The 15,503-nt window shown below is 40.8% G+C and overlaps 1 protein-coding gene across 3 annotated transcripts; it reads right to left on the bottom strand.

Moving 5' to 3' along the window:
• Positions 1-258: 258 nt before the first annotated feature.
• On the bottom strand, positions 259-13,426 carry PLIN2 (perilipin 2). 3 transcript variants are annotated; one of them, XM_069879770.1, is made up of 9 exons: positions 13,387-13,426; positions 11,376-11,434; positions 11,093-11,288; positions 10,364-10,446; positions 9,621-9,906; positions 9,145-9,329; positions 8,265-8,396; positions 7,285-7,575; positions 259-1,364 (listed from the first exon to the last, which is right to left on the bottom strand). In XM_069879770.1, the coding sequence occupies exons 2-9, from the start codon at positions 11,403-11,405 to the stop codon at positions 1,230-1,232; spliced, it is 1,338 nt and encodes a 445-aa protein (XP_069735871.1). In that variant the 5' UTR covers positions 11,406-11,434; positions 13,387-13,426; the 3' UTR covers positions 259-1,229. The 3 variants fall into 3 exon arrangements, with proteins under 3 accessions (XP_069735871.1, XP_069735872.1, XP_069735873.1); XM_069879771.1 differs by lacking the exon at positions 8,265-8,396; XM_069879772.1 differs by lacking the exons at positions 259-1,364; positions 8,265-8,396 and having other exon boundaries at positions 6,939-7,575.
• Positions 13,427-15,503: the final 2,077 nt, after the last annotated feature.

Genomic DNA, 15,503 nt, shown 5'->3' with positions numbered 1-15,503 from the left:
CACGTCCAACCTGGCCTTGAACACCTCCAGGGCCGGGGCAACCACAGCTTCCCTGGGCAACCTGTGCCAGTGCCTCACCGCTGTGAAGAAATTCCTCCTTATGTAAATCTGCCCCTCTCCAGTTTACACCCTGGCCCTAGTCCTATCGCTACAAGCCTTTGTGAACAGTCCCTCCCCATTTTTTTTAAGTCATTTTGAAATGGGATTGCAAAAAGTAACACAGGGACACCAAGTAAAACTCACACGAGCAGCAGGCTGTGCAGTTCAAACATTTATTGCAAGGCATTTCAGTGTCTGGACTCGAGTGCTCACAACAGCCAAGTGTCCCACGAGGAGCTGAGAGGGCCTTTTCTGGCATGATCCTCAGGAAGAAACGGCCTCTACAGAAACCACAATGTGCAAGCAAATGCAGATTCGACATTCCTTAGCAAATAACCTGATTTAAGATTTTATTTAAACACAAATGAATCTTCACTGCTACCAGAAGTACCCCTATCTCTTTCATTTTCTTTTGTGCCGTGCCTGTTTGCATCCTGCTGCTCTTCATTTTTTTCCACTGTCTCTTCACCTTCCTTCTTTTTTACTTTTACTGAAAAACTCCTTTACAAGCATTTTTCCCTTTCTAGTCTTAGGCCCCACAACTGATTGCATCAGGGTGGCCAAAACTTTGCCCACAGAAGGCATGTAGAAGGGGAGTCCTCTTGTGCACAAAGCACTCTTGCCAAACAGAAGCTCTAAGCTGCCAAGCTCCGTATGCACAAACCCTAAGAAAAAAAAACTGAGAAGCAGATACAAGGACTTTTACACCTTCCAGCAGCAAAGAGGTAGATGCAGAATTGCATTTCATATAGACTGAAAGGGAAAATTTTGTGGGCAAATCCTCATTAACTCCTTTTGTTGGCAGCCCATTATATGCAAAGCACCCAAGCATTCTCATGGCTGCTGCAGCAGAACAAATCATTAACAACTATTACATTGGTTGGATACACTGGCTAGACTCTACATGGCTTGTAGAATGGGAGCCTGAAACCCATGGCTAATGAATTAATACATTCCTTTACATGGGAAAAAAAAAATCAGAATTTTAATGCAGCTAAGTGAGACAGTAGTGATTAAAAAAAATATATCCCCAAAATCCCTAAGCTAGGCAGGTTCATCTTCAAAAAGGAGAAATATAAGTTAAACATGGCAAAAGCACATTGTTATCAAAGACATTTTTATGCTTCCTTTTATTCAGCTCTCTGCCCTGTAGTATAAGGGCCATTTGTGCGTGAAAAGTCTTGTTGTTCATCTTCATCCAAATCCAAAATGTCTGGGATATCATCTGACTCCGAAGACAGGTCTGTAATACTGAAATCTGGAACCTGCATAGGAATGAAATTTCAATCAATTTAAAAGTAAAACCAAATAAATCTGTGCAGTACCTCTCACTGAAGTCAGGAAACAAACATGATCAGTCACTCTAGAATCAGACCCAAAATACTGAATACAGTGTGAAAAATGCTCAGTGACATATGAAACACAGCATCAATACAGAGTATTTTTATACTATGCAAGATGTGGAACAGCTGCTTAGAAGACAGGCTTTTATAGTAGAGGTGGAAGAGAGCTGAACTTAGAAGAATTTATTTAGTGAAACTGGTGGCTGGAAAATTGAGAAAGCAAGCTGATAAATTTATTTTGCCTTTCTTCTTTCCTTGGGAGCAACAGGCTATACAACATTACATGTCTTGAGAAACTTCATATGGATTGCTCTGTACTGCTCTGCCTGCCTACCACATCAAACCTTTCCCGAGGAAACAAATTTCTGGAACTGCTATCCCACTTTGTTCTCTTTTAACTGCATGCGTAGTATTCTGTACTGCTAAGCAGTACCAGGTTTCAGGAATTGCTAGAGACATTAGTGGATACATGGATGTTACACACTTCTAAAAATGTTGGCTAAGACACTTAGAAGCTTAAATCCCAACCCTTAAGTCCCCTTAGCAGGACTTAGATTACTTAGGCACTTCTGAAAAACGGGATATAATTAAGCAATTTACTCATAACCAATTTTTTTTTTGTCCCAAGCAAAAAATATCTAGTTTGATTCAGGGTTAGCTTTAATGTTGTTGATGTGACATACACAGTATCAGCACATAATGGCTGATGACAGGACTTTGGTTCTGCACACACAAAGAAGCAGCAACTTGAAGAGGCTTCTAGACATTTGTGTAACTTAAACTCTGTGCTGACTGGATCTTTTTGATCCATTCCTTAACTGCTTATCACTTACCTTTATGAAAGATAGTATGCAAGACAAATACATGTTTTGCCTGCTATGAGGACTTGTCAGAAGATAAGAAAACACATCGAAGGATAAAGGGATTACTGTTTCAGCTATCAGGTTGTACATAGCACTGAACATGAATCCTTCAGTTCCTTAGACAGTAGGTAGCCATAGGGCACCTAAGACTTAAAAACATTAAAATATTAAGTAAACCTGAGCTTCAGAAGAATTTCAGCAGCATGTCACTTATTCAGCTCTAGCATGGATACAATGGAATGTGTGGACCACTTAGAGAACCTAAGCTTGACTAAAATGAGATCACTAGCCTTTGTCTCCTAAAAAAGCAAAAGGCACTAGGAATGGGAGAAACATCTTTCTGCCAGCAAGAATTACCTTGCACCTTTCTGCTTATGGCAGTTTACCTAAAACTCCAATTACTGCACTTTGATAACAGAAAAAACTCTTGATTTCTCTATCCAAGACCCTGTATTTCATATTATAGTACAAATAAGAGATATCTCAACAAGACTAAGGCCAAATAGCCCCTATGCAAGTTTGCTTAAGAATGCACCCAAATGCATAGCTCAAAGAAGTTAGTTTATTCTGTACAAGCAAGGCACACAACCATCCTCAGTAACTGTCTGACCAGTGATAATTTTTACATTTTACATTACATATAATTACATGTAACATGTAATTTTACATTACATATAATTACATGTAATATTACATCGAGTACACCGACAACAGGAGAATTGCTTGAATATAAGTTTATGCTTTCTTCATCTCCTTAGTGCACACATTATAAGCAGCTGATTCCTTTAATGTACTAGTAAGATGTTCATAGCCATGAAAGAATTTAAATTTGCAGTGTATATCTGCCAGCATCAGAGTAAACGAGGGCTGATGTCAGTATGATTTATCTCAAGTTTCAAACATGCTGAATTGTGTTCGAATATCATGTTCTGACATCTGCACTGGTCAAACTAAAACAACGCAAAGCCCATTGGTATTATAGGCTTGATTAAGTGAAGAACCTTCACTTCCACATCACTTTTCACAGTTCATAAGAATGCCAGATATGACTTATTTTCCTGTCAAATGTTAACATCAGCACTATCTTGACTTTTAATTATTCCAATTTTCTTGCTTAATATATTTTCAGAACTGAACCATTAGCAGTTTGAGAGATTTTGTGCATTTTCAGAACGAGCACCTATTTTTAGTCTGAGCCTGTATAGTCCAAAAGAAAAAAAATCCATTTTAATATGAAAAGAAATGCATTTAACAAAACACTGTGCAAAATCCCTCTGGCAAGCTATTCCAACTAAGACTTTTTGATCATGCAAATAACCAACAGATCATGCTTAAAAAATACATTCCATTTTTGCTTTTTAATTAGATGGATTTGGTAATTTTTAGGTGATTTTTTTGTGGATTTTGTTTGGTTTGGTTGTTTATTTTCAATCAAAGAGAAATTAATTTTCCAAATCTTTTCACCTATTTTACAAGCTATGTAGTATTACTTACATTACAATAAAAGTTGCAGTTTAGAAAAGCTTATTGCAATAAAAGTCAAGGAGTTGGGAAGATTGGGGAAGATTTCAAAAACTTTCCACCTTTCTCTACTTTGGGGCAAGCTAGCTATATCCCTGTAACTCCTTATACAGATCTTGTAATTTGGATTTACTCACTGTGTGTGCTGCTATAAATGTTTGTGAAACTTTTTTTATAACATACGGAGCCATTTAAAGCTTCTGTAGCAACGCATTTATCAGCAATGATAGAGTAGTAGAACACATAAACCTGGAAAATCATGAAGTAGCATGAATCCTTTTTGAATGGTCTCTTAAAAAGAAACTGTAATTTTCTGAATTCTAAATACACCTTAAATAACCTTACCAGTAATAATTACTTTGTTAGTATTCTAAACTTTATCAACCCAGTTTTTGTGTGACTAGCAGCCTTTTATACCCAGCTTCATTTAATCTAGTTTACCTGCCTTGCTGCAAATAGGGTCAACTATTTCCTATGATCTTCAATAGATCTGGTCTTGTCTTTTTCAAAAAGCTAGAGATACTTTTGCAGCTTCTAGCCCAAGCTGTATCCTCAAAAGTGCCGTTGGATTGAAAGCAAACATCTGTGCAGCACAACTGAGCAGTTTGATACATGCAGTTATACAGAAACAGGTAATATGGCAGGAAAAAATGTTGAGCAGGCTCTGCTCTGACAATATCTTAACTTTTCTTTGAGAGTTTTCAGCAGTTACTAGCATGCACTTCAGCTTCAGTCCACTAAGGCAAAAACCCCAAAGATAGCTCTAGATGTCTACATAATTCTTGCCTCCAGTGAGCATTTTAATAGTGACCCTCTAAAACTATGCTAAAGAAAAAATACCAAGTTTTGTCTGTAGACCTGTAATTTGAATAAGAGCCTAGGGATATGCTGTACTAGATTACCAGCAAGAAGACACCCTGCAAGCTACAGGCACAATATCCAGTGATCTCCTTATTAGGAGAGTAATGGCTTACATACAGAGACTATTATAAAATACAATAAAACAGAAATGTAATGGTCTGTTGTTATTCAGGCTTCTTTTCCTCCAAGGAAGGGTTCCTAAGTCTATTGTAAGGCACGGATAAAAATTTAAGACTTTTGGGACAGCAGTAGCAGGCAAAGCAGATTGCACCAAAACAACCACACACTACAACAGCATGACACAGGAACTTGCATACAGCACTTTGGTATAACAGGCTGTTAGCACAACCTTCCGCTAAACACTTAACCAAGCATTCCTATACTTGTGATCACCAGTTGGAGGTTGGCTGTCAGAAGTCAAAGTAACTTTTACACAGAAGCCACGTAACACTGCATGGCAAGGGAAAAATTATTTGAAGGTGTAGATAAATAACATTTCCTTGCATTCTACTTTATCCGATCACTGACATTTAGTAAAGCTGAACAGTGATCTATGATATTAGGAAACAATAGTGCAGCTTAAGACAGAACACAGATGTAGTTGCTCTTGCATTAATACTACGTGGTACTGTTCATTCTCAGTCCTCAAAAGACAATGAATAGTGAGCGTCTCCTTTGACTGATCACATCAGAATGAAGGCCCAGAGCCTTCAAAGTACATCTAAGAATCCTCATTCCCTTATCTGATCAATCTCATTCTATGCCTACCACACATTAGAAGAACAGACTACTTCAGTTTGCTTTAGTGCCCACATTGTGCCAGATGGAGGCATTGATCCATGTAGCAACATGGCCCTAGGTGACAAGCTCCCTTCCAACTTGATTTTTGCTTCACTTTTAGTGACTTCTTTGGAAATGGTGGCCAGGATTGCTACACCAAATGACTGCAACTCAAAGTTCCACAGGGTGTACATTAAGAACAAAGACAACTTACCTCGACAGCCCTAAACTAAGAAAGCTTATTTCTTAGTGGCTGTAATTTTCTTCCAAGGGAGGGATTCACAGGATTTAACTGAGAAACAATTCAAACCAAGCAGCTGAATGTTAATGTACACTAGTCATTTAGGCTCAGAAGAGGTTAAAGGAAGTTAAACAGGTTGAAACTGGTGTTTGCAGCTGAGGAGTACACACTGTTTATACAGAACCAGGAGCCAAAACAGGCAGCAAGCAGTCACACACACAGAACTACTGCAAAGGCAGGACAGGTTTTTGTCCACATGCTTCTCTTTTCAATATTAGAACATCCATCAGCTCACAGCTTAGGTCATCATTAAAGGTAAGGCAACAGCAAGTAAAAAGCAGCAAAGCTAGGACTTAATGGAAAGATGCACAGGAATTCAAAGAAAGGAAGGGAAATACTGCAGCAGTATCTTACCTATCTATATATACACAAATACATTTTCAATGCATGTCTGCTTCATTTGCAGTTCAAGCTTGCTTTCTGCTAGACTCAGTTTGAAGGAGTCACAGAACAGCAAGTTACAATTTCTTTTAAACACCACTGAAATGGAGACAGACTTTGGCTACTGAAGCATTTATTACTAACATACAAAATGAATTACAAAAAGATGGCTACAAAAAACAAAACACAACAGCAGGCACTTGGATACAAACAGCATGAATCTTATCTTTATACTGCAGATTAGTACTGGTAATTATTTGGTCTGTAACTGGAACAGGCTCCCCAGGGAAGTGGTCAAGGCACCAAGACTGTCAAGAACTCAAGGAGCGTCTGAACAACACTCTTAGTCATACGGTTTAATTTTAGGTAGTCCTGAGAGGAGCAGTGAGTTGCCCTTGATGATCCTTAATGGTCCCTTCCAACTTGAAATATTCTACAATACTGTGGTCAGGTTTCTGTGTTACACAATAGTTAAGTTTATGTAGTTAATGTTTGCACTGTCACAGCATTTAAGTAACTCCAGCTGACTCTTTCAGAAACCCCACTTTCAACTTTGGAATTCTGCACCAACAGGACTTACGCATAACAATCAAATGTGTGATGCTGCAGCAAAAATAAAATTTAAGCATACCTGCTTATACTGCAGGGCTTTTAGATGCATTTCATAGTATGCAAGGCTTTTGTATCATTCTGGTAGCAAGCAACAAATCAAATGCTTTTAGCTACAATATGTTGCATTTAGACTAATGGTATTAATTCTATTAATAAGCACGGTGAGGTTTCTTGACAGACAAACAAGGCATCTTGACAACTGTAAGCTGCCAGTATTTAGGCATTCAAGACAACTGAGTTTTTAGTGTGGCTTAACTACACAGGACAGTACAGCAAATGTGTGGGAATGTCCTTTCTCTGTACCATTTGCACATTTATGTTTATGGATGTTTCTTCCAAGGCTTTTTTGACAGCTACACTTGCTATGACCACTTGTTTGGTCAGTCAGCAGAGTACATGTATGCTATGCATTTTATTCAGTAGTGTGTTCAGGCTGTTTGTCTTTCTGGCTGGAATTTTTCTCCCCTTCACCTTTGCTCTCAGCATGCTGAAGGCCAGGCAGTTGTGGGTAAAAGGGACCTACCAGCCAGTTGAGCGGCGTGTTGTTAACAAGATAATCCATCACATCATCCAGAGACTCCTTCATTTTCTTCAGCTGTCCTTTGCTAGTAGCAAGAAAGCTGTCTGATAATTCTTGGAAGGAGGATGCTGATCGAAAGCTCTGGTAGACATCACCTGCCATTGACCCAACACTGTAAACTTGATCTTGCACATTCTGTGGCAGCCCCTGTAGGCTTGAGACCAGTGTGAGGCAGGTGGTCTGAAGCTGCTGAGTGAGGCTCCGTGCAATAGCTAGAGTTCTTGACTCAATATGCTGGAAAAAAAAGAAAAAAGCATAACAGCCCATTAGTATCTTTTTATGACTGTAGCAGCTTTACATTGTTTAAGATGCAGGAAGAAGCAAAGTAAGGAGCATGTCAGCAAAATAAAGCTATAGTAGATAAAACAGGTCTTAAGCCTGAAGAGTAAGAGACTTCAAATTATCTGACACTTCTTCAGCGCTCAAATACATTGTGAAACAAACATTGGTGGCTTCTACCCAGCGACATACAAGCAAGCACTTGTTTCAGCTCTGACTAGTAAGCCCCAGCAGAGAAGTACACTCTCATCTATGAACCAGTGTTTAAAACTACACAAGACTCAGTGAGCCTGTGCCTAAGACTGATGAATTCTGAGAAACTTCTTTCTGATCTGGCTCTAACACCTAAGAGCGTCCTAGTTGATCTAGTTATGGATATCGCAACAAAGGTGCACATATCAAACAGGAAGAACATTCTTTTAAAAAGAGAACAAACCGTAGAGTGTTCGCAGAAGTAGGCTCATTTAAGAATCTCTATGTCCCCTGTTTTTCATGTGGTCACCATTCAGCCACCTTGAACTTCAGCACTCAGTTCCCACATTTCCATATAAGTTTGTGTAGTTAAATTGCTGTGCACTTTGTATACTGTCCAGGTAATGCTAAACTAACTGTCCCCAAACTATTTAATTCTGGCTTATGTTTACCTCAGCATTACGGAGTTCATCATCATTTTGGCCTGTATTGTTCTTCCATTCTCTCCAGGACTGATAAAGCTTTTCTTGAGCATCAAGAAGTTTCTGATTGGCACTATTCATATTTCTTCTTGCATACTCTATCTGAAATAATAGCCAAATAAGCATGTAAAGCAAAAAGTCCATTACACAGTCCCATTAGGCCTACCTTACCTGCTTTATAAAGTTCTTTTTAAATACTTCAATAGTTCAGTATAAAAGACTTCTGGAAGCATAAGAGGGTTCTGTCTTTTCAAATAAGCTGCTTCCAGTTTTCTATTCAAGATGATATGTAGCATAACCATCTGCCTCAAATATTTCCCCCTCACTCCACTAGCATTACACAAGGATTTCAAAGCGTACAGAAGGCTATGCCTTTTTATGCACAGTCTGTTCTGTACATAAAAGGTACGTTGCTAGGATAAGGCTACTGAAGTACTCAGGAATGCTCAGGGATACCCACAGCAAGAGCAGAAAGCCCGTAAAGAAACCATCATTTTATGAACAGGAAGGACTGTAGTGTTTCTAAATTGAAAGGCCTTTCTTCACTGAATGAAAGACATCTGTGTCAAAACCAGCACTCTAAAACAGGAATATTGTTTTAAACATGTCACTTCTATTTCTGGCGTGCTTAAAATTACAAGCAACTGCTGGTTAGTTTACAGCTCAGCCCGATTTAGGACTTCTCCTGAATGGTGGTGAAAATCTATGAATGGGAAATGCTATCCATTTAGAAAATGCACTTAGTCTAAGTGAGTAATTCCAGGCTTCCGATGTATCTTTTGGCTGCTTTCTGCACTTTAGAACTATGCCAACATCTGCTTTTTATACCTCAAGTAAAGTTTAAACTTACCAGATTAACAGTGTGGTGAAGCTGAGAGATTGTCTCCTGACTTTTCTGTTTAGCATCTCTAACTTTGTTTAAGGCTTGCTGGTAGGCACGTGTGCGGACCTTTGAAGACAGGGATCCTAGTCTAATGTAGTAGCTTGGCTTTTGAACTCCAACTTCAAAACCTTCAATTTTTGCAGCTTCTTTCTCTAGATATGTAGAGAGGATGCAAATTGACCACTTGAAGATAACTTAAGCAGCCCAAATCTGTTCTGTCTGCTTGCAAACATACTGCACTTGTTTAGTACTCTTTAGCATCAAGGTAGGTTGATAAATCACCTTTCACTCTGCTTTTCTGTGAAGGCGCTACTACAACCAGCAAGGTGAAAGGTAGACTGGGAACCACATGCTCCCTCCCCACTACAAGTAGCAAACAGATGATTGCTTGCTTCTCTCCAATACAAATATTCCAACAAAACTGAACCTTGAATTGGTCTTACCTAGTTCTGCTTCTGTAAGGGGGAGATACTGGTCCACAAGTGTCTCTGATCTAGTGAGAGCACTGTCCACACCACTGCTCACCATCTGCACCACACGACTTCCCAGGACAGTGTTAATGCTGCCATTGACAACTGACTTGGTCATTTCTACACTGTCTTGCATTGCTTCTTTAGTCTTGCCCACAACTCCAGTGATTGTGTTAGCAACAGTTTCCTTGGCACCAGTCACAGTGGTTGTTACAGCTTCTCTGGCTCCAACAACTACATCCTTGGCATTGGCGACAACCTGCCATAGGAAACAGGTTGATTCACTACAAATCTTTTTCAGACAGCTACATAATCCATTAAAGCTTAAGCTTGGATAATTATTGATTATCTAGGAGAAATTCTGCCCTGAAAACATACAAACAAGACAAAACAATGACTGCCACACAGCCTTCAGCTCAAAACACTTCAGCAAATGTAATTCAGGCACTATTTCATTTCTGAGCCGGACAGAAATAAGGACTCTGATTTTAAAGAACATAATGGACAATTTTATTAATTTTTTTTTAATTTAAAAAGATACTTAATGGCTTCCCACAGGCAACAAACAACTCTATAGAAATACCTTTTACTTCCTCATTGCTTCTAAGCTGTGCTTCATATACAGCTTATTGAAATATGTCTCCCTGTATTTTTAGAAATAGGAAAGAGGAAAAGTTTATAGTTCTGCTTAGCATATGTACATGGAAAGAACTTACCTTGTCCGTGGGTTGATTCAGTATAGGCAGTCTCTCTTCAATTTTGTCTAGACCTATACATGCATAGTTGTTGGCAACTACAACTGTAAAGGAAACAATAGTTGGGTTTAATTTGTTTTATTTTCTTTAGTATAAACAACTCCAGCTGAGAATTCATCTTGAAACAGAGCTCGTGCAACAATGCTATTAATGTAGTTCCCTTTTCTTTTCAGTGCAATTTGAGGCAGCAAAGCTCAATAACAAGACAGTTTTAGAGGGCCAAACAAAAGCTCACATACCCATTTGCTGCACCACAAGCAACTGCTAGAACAAGCTGAAGCACCTGGCCTTATTTCACTTAAGTAAAATGAGGCATTACAACAGCCTTGCGACAGTTACCAAATTTAATCACAAGTTGTTATTGGTGAGAGAAAGCACAAAGTAGCATTCAAAACCAGGTGAAAGGTGAGGAAGGTGTTGAGCAAGAGACTATGTTACCACCTGGCACATCCAGAAGTCAGCCAATTCAGTATTACAAAAGCTGAAATCCACTTTGGCTCTAGATTTTTTTTGTTGTTGTTGTTAAAACGTATATATCTGCAGTCAGTTACTCAATAAGCCAGGCAACAGCTTCAGCCAGCTACCTGAAAGAGCACTCCAGACCAGCATGACCATGCTAAACTAAGTGCATCTCAATATATAAAGGAATCAGTTTAATTAAAGCTATCAACAGTTCCATTTTTGCCTTACTTTGTGGTTCCAGTTTCTGAATGATAGGCATAGCACTTGTCATGGCGACTGAAGTAATAGTCTTCACTCCTTTCTCTGCTATTTCACATACTGACTTCAGGTAAGGATGGTTGTCCTTTGTGGTGATGTAAGCTGTGGACACCATATCATAGGTGGAGCTCACCAAGGGAAGGTTAACAACCCTCGACACAATGTTCTGTTTTAAAGAGAAAGAGGTTAGCCAACTCCTGTTTTTCTGAGCTAGACATAAAAACCAACAGAGCTAGGGTTAACTCTGACATACCTGATGTGGATCAATTGCTGCCAATGCCATTTTTTTTCAGGTCTTTAACCTTACACAGCCTGTGGAAAAAACATACGGATTATAGCATCCTCACATCCACTTCATCTAATCATCAGACTTTGAAACCAACAACCCTTTTATTATCAATCCCATTGATGAAAGCAACTAGGAAGTTCACATTTGTGCATACAGTAATTACATTTTATTGTAACAATTCAGAAATTCAAAACTTTGATTGCTAATTACTTCATTTGATCTAGGCAACACAAGTAGAGCATATGCAAGAGACAGGCTTTGGGGTAGAGCAGCTCATCACGAAATTACCACAGAGTTACCAAATGGTGGATTCATTTATATTCCTAGAAGATGTAGGCACACTTGGGCTCATCTGTTGAGCCAAGGCAAAGAAACACCAGCCAACAAGTCACAAAATTCTAGTTTAGGATGTCTAAGTCAGATGAGTCCATCACCAATACCTTCAGATCTTCTGTTACCATAAGAAAGCCAAGTTCGAAATTTGAGTCATCATCGCTGTCCAAAACTTGAACACATATGGAAGTAACCTCAGCTCAATTCTCACAAGTCATTCCAATAAAATTAAGAAGTTAATTATCTTTAATGCCATGTCTGACACCTACACAGGGCTCCCCATGCTCAGCTTACTCAAAAGTTAGTATTCTTTTAATACAGACCATAGGACTTTCCCACTACAGAAAATCTCTCCTTTATGCCATTTAATTTATTTATCCGACATTGAAACAGAACGCAGATACCAGTCACTCAACAAGCCTATGGTACTCAATTACTTTTTCCAACACATATTCCCACAGAGACAGCTCTCCCTATATGAGCCTTGTAAAAGGAAGAGGAATACAAGAAGAACACAAAGAAGTGCATAGTCATCCTACAAACCCATGCAGGGTCAACAAAATCAGTAGGAGACACTTTTTGCCTTGATACTTTCATGTGACACTTAAGTTCCAGAAGAACATACATACATGAAGGGAACAGAAAGGCAACCTAAAATCCAGTGATTCAAAGGACTGTGGCTGTCAAGGCTCTCTGCGAGGTCTATCAAAGAGCTAACAGCAGTTTCTCATACCTATGACACTATCAAGAGCATGTTAACACCACGACTGGGGTCGAGTACAACTTTTCTCCATTACATAATGGGGAACAAGGATAAAAGCATGCTGTTAACATTTTGCAGGCACGTTTCCACACTTGTGAAAGTGTGTCAAGACATACACACACCATAAGGTTAATGCTTGTAATGAGACTAACCGCTGTACATAGAACATAACAAGCAGGTAACAGACAGGTAAGGGTTACAGCAGTAACAGAGTTTTCTTCCATCTATCAAGTACTGAAGCACTCCAGACACCCGTTCCATTCTGCCTACGGCATTACAAGTCAGATTGAGAGCACAACTGAAGTTCAGTTTGAACTGCAAAGTATGCTGTAGAACAGAAGACACTAACAGCCCAGAATCCGGCCTCTGTACAAAGAAGGGCCCTTACTTCAAGGATTATCCTGTATTTGTAACGCATCCCAAAAGATCCAGCCCCACATGGCATGGATTTGAATTTTAGTACCTAAAATAAGACTTGATCTGTGCAGTTATTTTTGCTGTTAAAGAAAGGGAGGACAGCTAGGATCTTGCACAGGTCGACAGCTCCCTCGAATAGTTTCGGCTCTGCCAAAAGCCAGATCCACTTTGCCTGCACTCCCGAAATCGCATTTCGAGACGGCGGAAAATCCCAAGAAGGGAACTGAACGAAGTCAGCCGCCAATGCCATTTCTATCTCCCTCCTCCACACCCCGGGAAGGGGCTGAAGGCCAGAAAGCAACGAGAAGCGCCCAGGAGCTTCCCCCAGCCCCCGCGGCGCCCCAGTTCCCCGGCGCCCCCACCTGCAGGGCTCCGCGGGGCGCGGTAAGAAGCACCTAGGGAAGCGGAGGGAGGGAGAGGCGGGGGTGGAGGGGGGGGGGGGGGGGGGGGAAGAAACCTCACCCACAGATCGTTCGCCGAGCGCCGCCGCCGGGGGACGCCGGGCCTCGCCCCGCTATTTATAGAGGAACGCCCGCCGCGCGCCGAGGTCTCGCGAGAGGAGGGCGTGCGTCACCGCCGCGAGGGGGCGGGGCCGGGGCGGGGCCGCGCAGCGCCCGCCACACCGACGAGGAGGCGGGTGCGGAGGGTGTGGGAGAGGCCGATGCGGGAGGGGGGGCGTGTTTTGGTTGTCTTTTGTGGGTTTTGTGGTTTTTCTTTCTTTTTTTTAATTTAAGCTAAACTAGAGTTAAGTTTCGCCCAAGTAATTTTATTTTCCTGAAAGTTAGAATCTTAGAATCATGGAATAGTTTGGGTTGGAAGAGACCTTAAAGGTCGTCCGTTTCCACTCCCCCTGCCATGGGCAGTGACGCCTCCCACCAGACCAGGCTGCCCTAGGCCCCATCCATCTTGGTCTTGAATACCTCCAGGAATGGGGCAGCCACAGTTTCCCTGGGAACCAGTGTCTCATCATCCTCATAGTGAAGAAATTCCTCCTAATGTCTAGTTTAAATATACCCCTTTCCAGTTTACCCATTCCCCCTAGTCTTATCATAACAAGCCATTGTAAGCAGTCCCTTCCCAGCTTTCTTGTAGCCCCTTCAGCTACTGGAAGGTAGTTCTAAGATCTCCTCAGAGCCTTCTCCAGGCTGAACAAGCCCAGCTCTCTCAGCCTGTCCTCATGGCAGAGGTGCTCCAGCCCTCTGATCATCCATGTAGCCCTCCTCTGGACCCGTTCCAACAGTTCCATTTCCTTATGTTGAGGATTCCAATACTGGGCACAATACTCCAGGCAGGGTCTCACAAGGGAGGAATAGAGTGGCAGAATCTGCTCCCTCGACCTGCTGGCCACACTTCTTTTGATGCAGCCCAGGATACAGTTGGCCTTCTGGGCTGCAAGTGCACATTGCCAGCTTATGTCAACCTTATCATCAATCAGCACCCCCAAGTCCTTCTCTGCAAGGCTGCTCTCAATCACACCATCCCCCATTCTATATTGAAACTGTGAATGTCCTTCTGATAGTGTGTTTTCTTTCTGACATTGTTTTTCCAGGCATTGTTCATTCTTTGGAGATGACAATGTCTCATGTGAAGTATAGTCTGTGGTGAACAGATGTCTCTCTTCCTGTAATCACATTTGTAGCCTTTCCCTATCTCCACTGCAAGGTCAAGCAGAGAACTGGAGCCAAGCTCCAAATTTGCAAGAAATTTGACTGTTGTGAAGTTCATAATAGCATTAAAATTAATCCTTGGAAAGTAATAAAATATGCATAAGATTTCTGGGAAAATTTATACCTATGCACGTAACTGGGAAATATATTCTGTAACCAGCTCTTGTCTCATTGCACAGGATTGATGGAGGTTGCTCCCTTACATTTCTCAGGCCTGATAAAGGATGCTTGCCTTCTAAAATTCCAAAATGAGTCTTAGAGAGTTCCTTTGCTGGCATTTTCAATACCACCACAAGTAGCCTAGTCAGGGACAGACAGGTTACAAACAAAATCCCCTCCTCTTCTACACAAAGCTTTCAGCTTATTCAGTCAGTGAATTAAAAAAAAATGAGGCAAGAGACTTGGCTGTATGGTCTTAAAATGATCACCTCTCTTCCTTCACCAAGCACTTCTTTATGAGGACTTGTCCCACATGGGGCTGGAACACAGGGTGAGCAAAAACCAGAGTTAACTGATCCAGAGACCGCCAGGCAATCCTAAGTCCCTTAGTTAGCTTTCTGCTTGGAAAGGCAAAGCTGCCTCCAGTCTTGTGCTCCAGTGCCATGGGTTCGGTTCAGTAAGCTCAGGGATAAACATCACAACAGATTTAAACATGCATTTGGTATGCTATGACCTTCATAATTCCAAAAGTGTGCTTCACTTTTAGCCTACAAACAAATAAGGTGCATATCACAGTCAGGGATATCAAACCAGCAGGAAAAAATACTTGTGGGCAAAGTCCAAATACATATTTACAATCAAAGATGTATTTTGCTGGTCGTTGTAGTGACAGGACATTAAGCAAGAGCAACCAGACAAAGATTCAAGCCTCAAGGTTAATCACACTCTACAAACATACAAATTCTACATGGG

Source organism: Phaenicophaeus curvirostris, chromosome Z, assembly GCF_032191515.1.
Source record: "Phaenicophaeus curvirostris isolate KB17595 chromosome Z, BPBGC_Pcur_1.0, whole genome shotgun sequence".
In the NCBI taxonomy this organism is placed as follows: domain Eukaryota; kingdom Metazoa; phylum Chordata; class Aves; order Cuculiformes; family Cuculidae; genus Phaenicophaeus; species Phaenicophaeus curvirostris.
The sequence above is the reverse complement of the archived record's forward strand: the minus strand, read 5'-3'. Positions and strand labels throughout refer to the sequence as shown.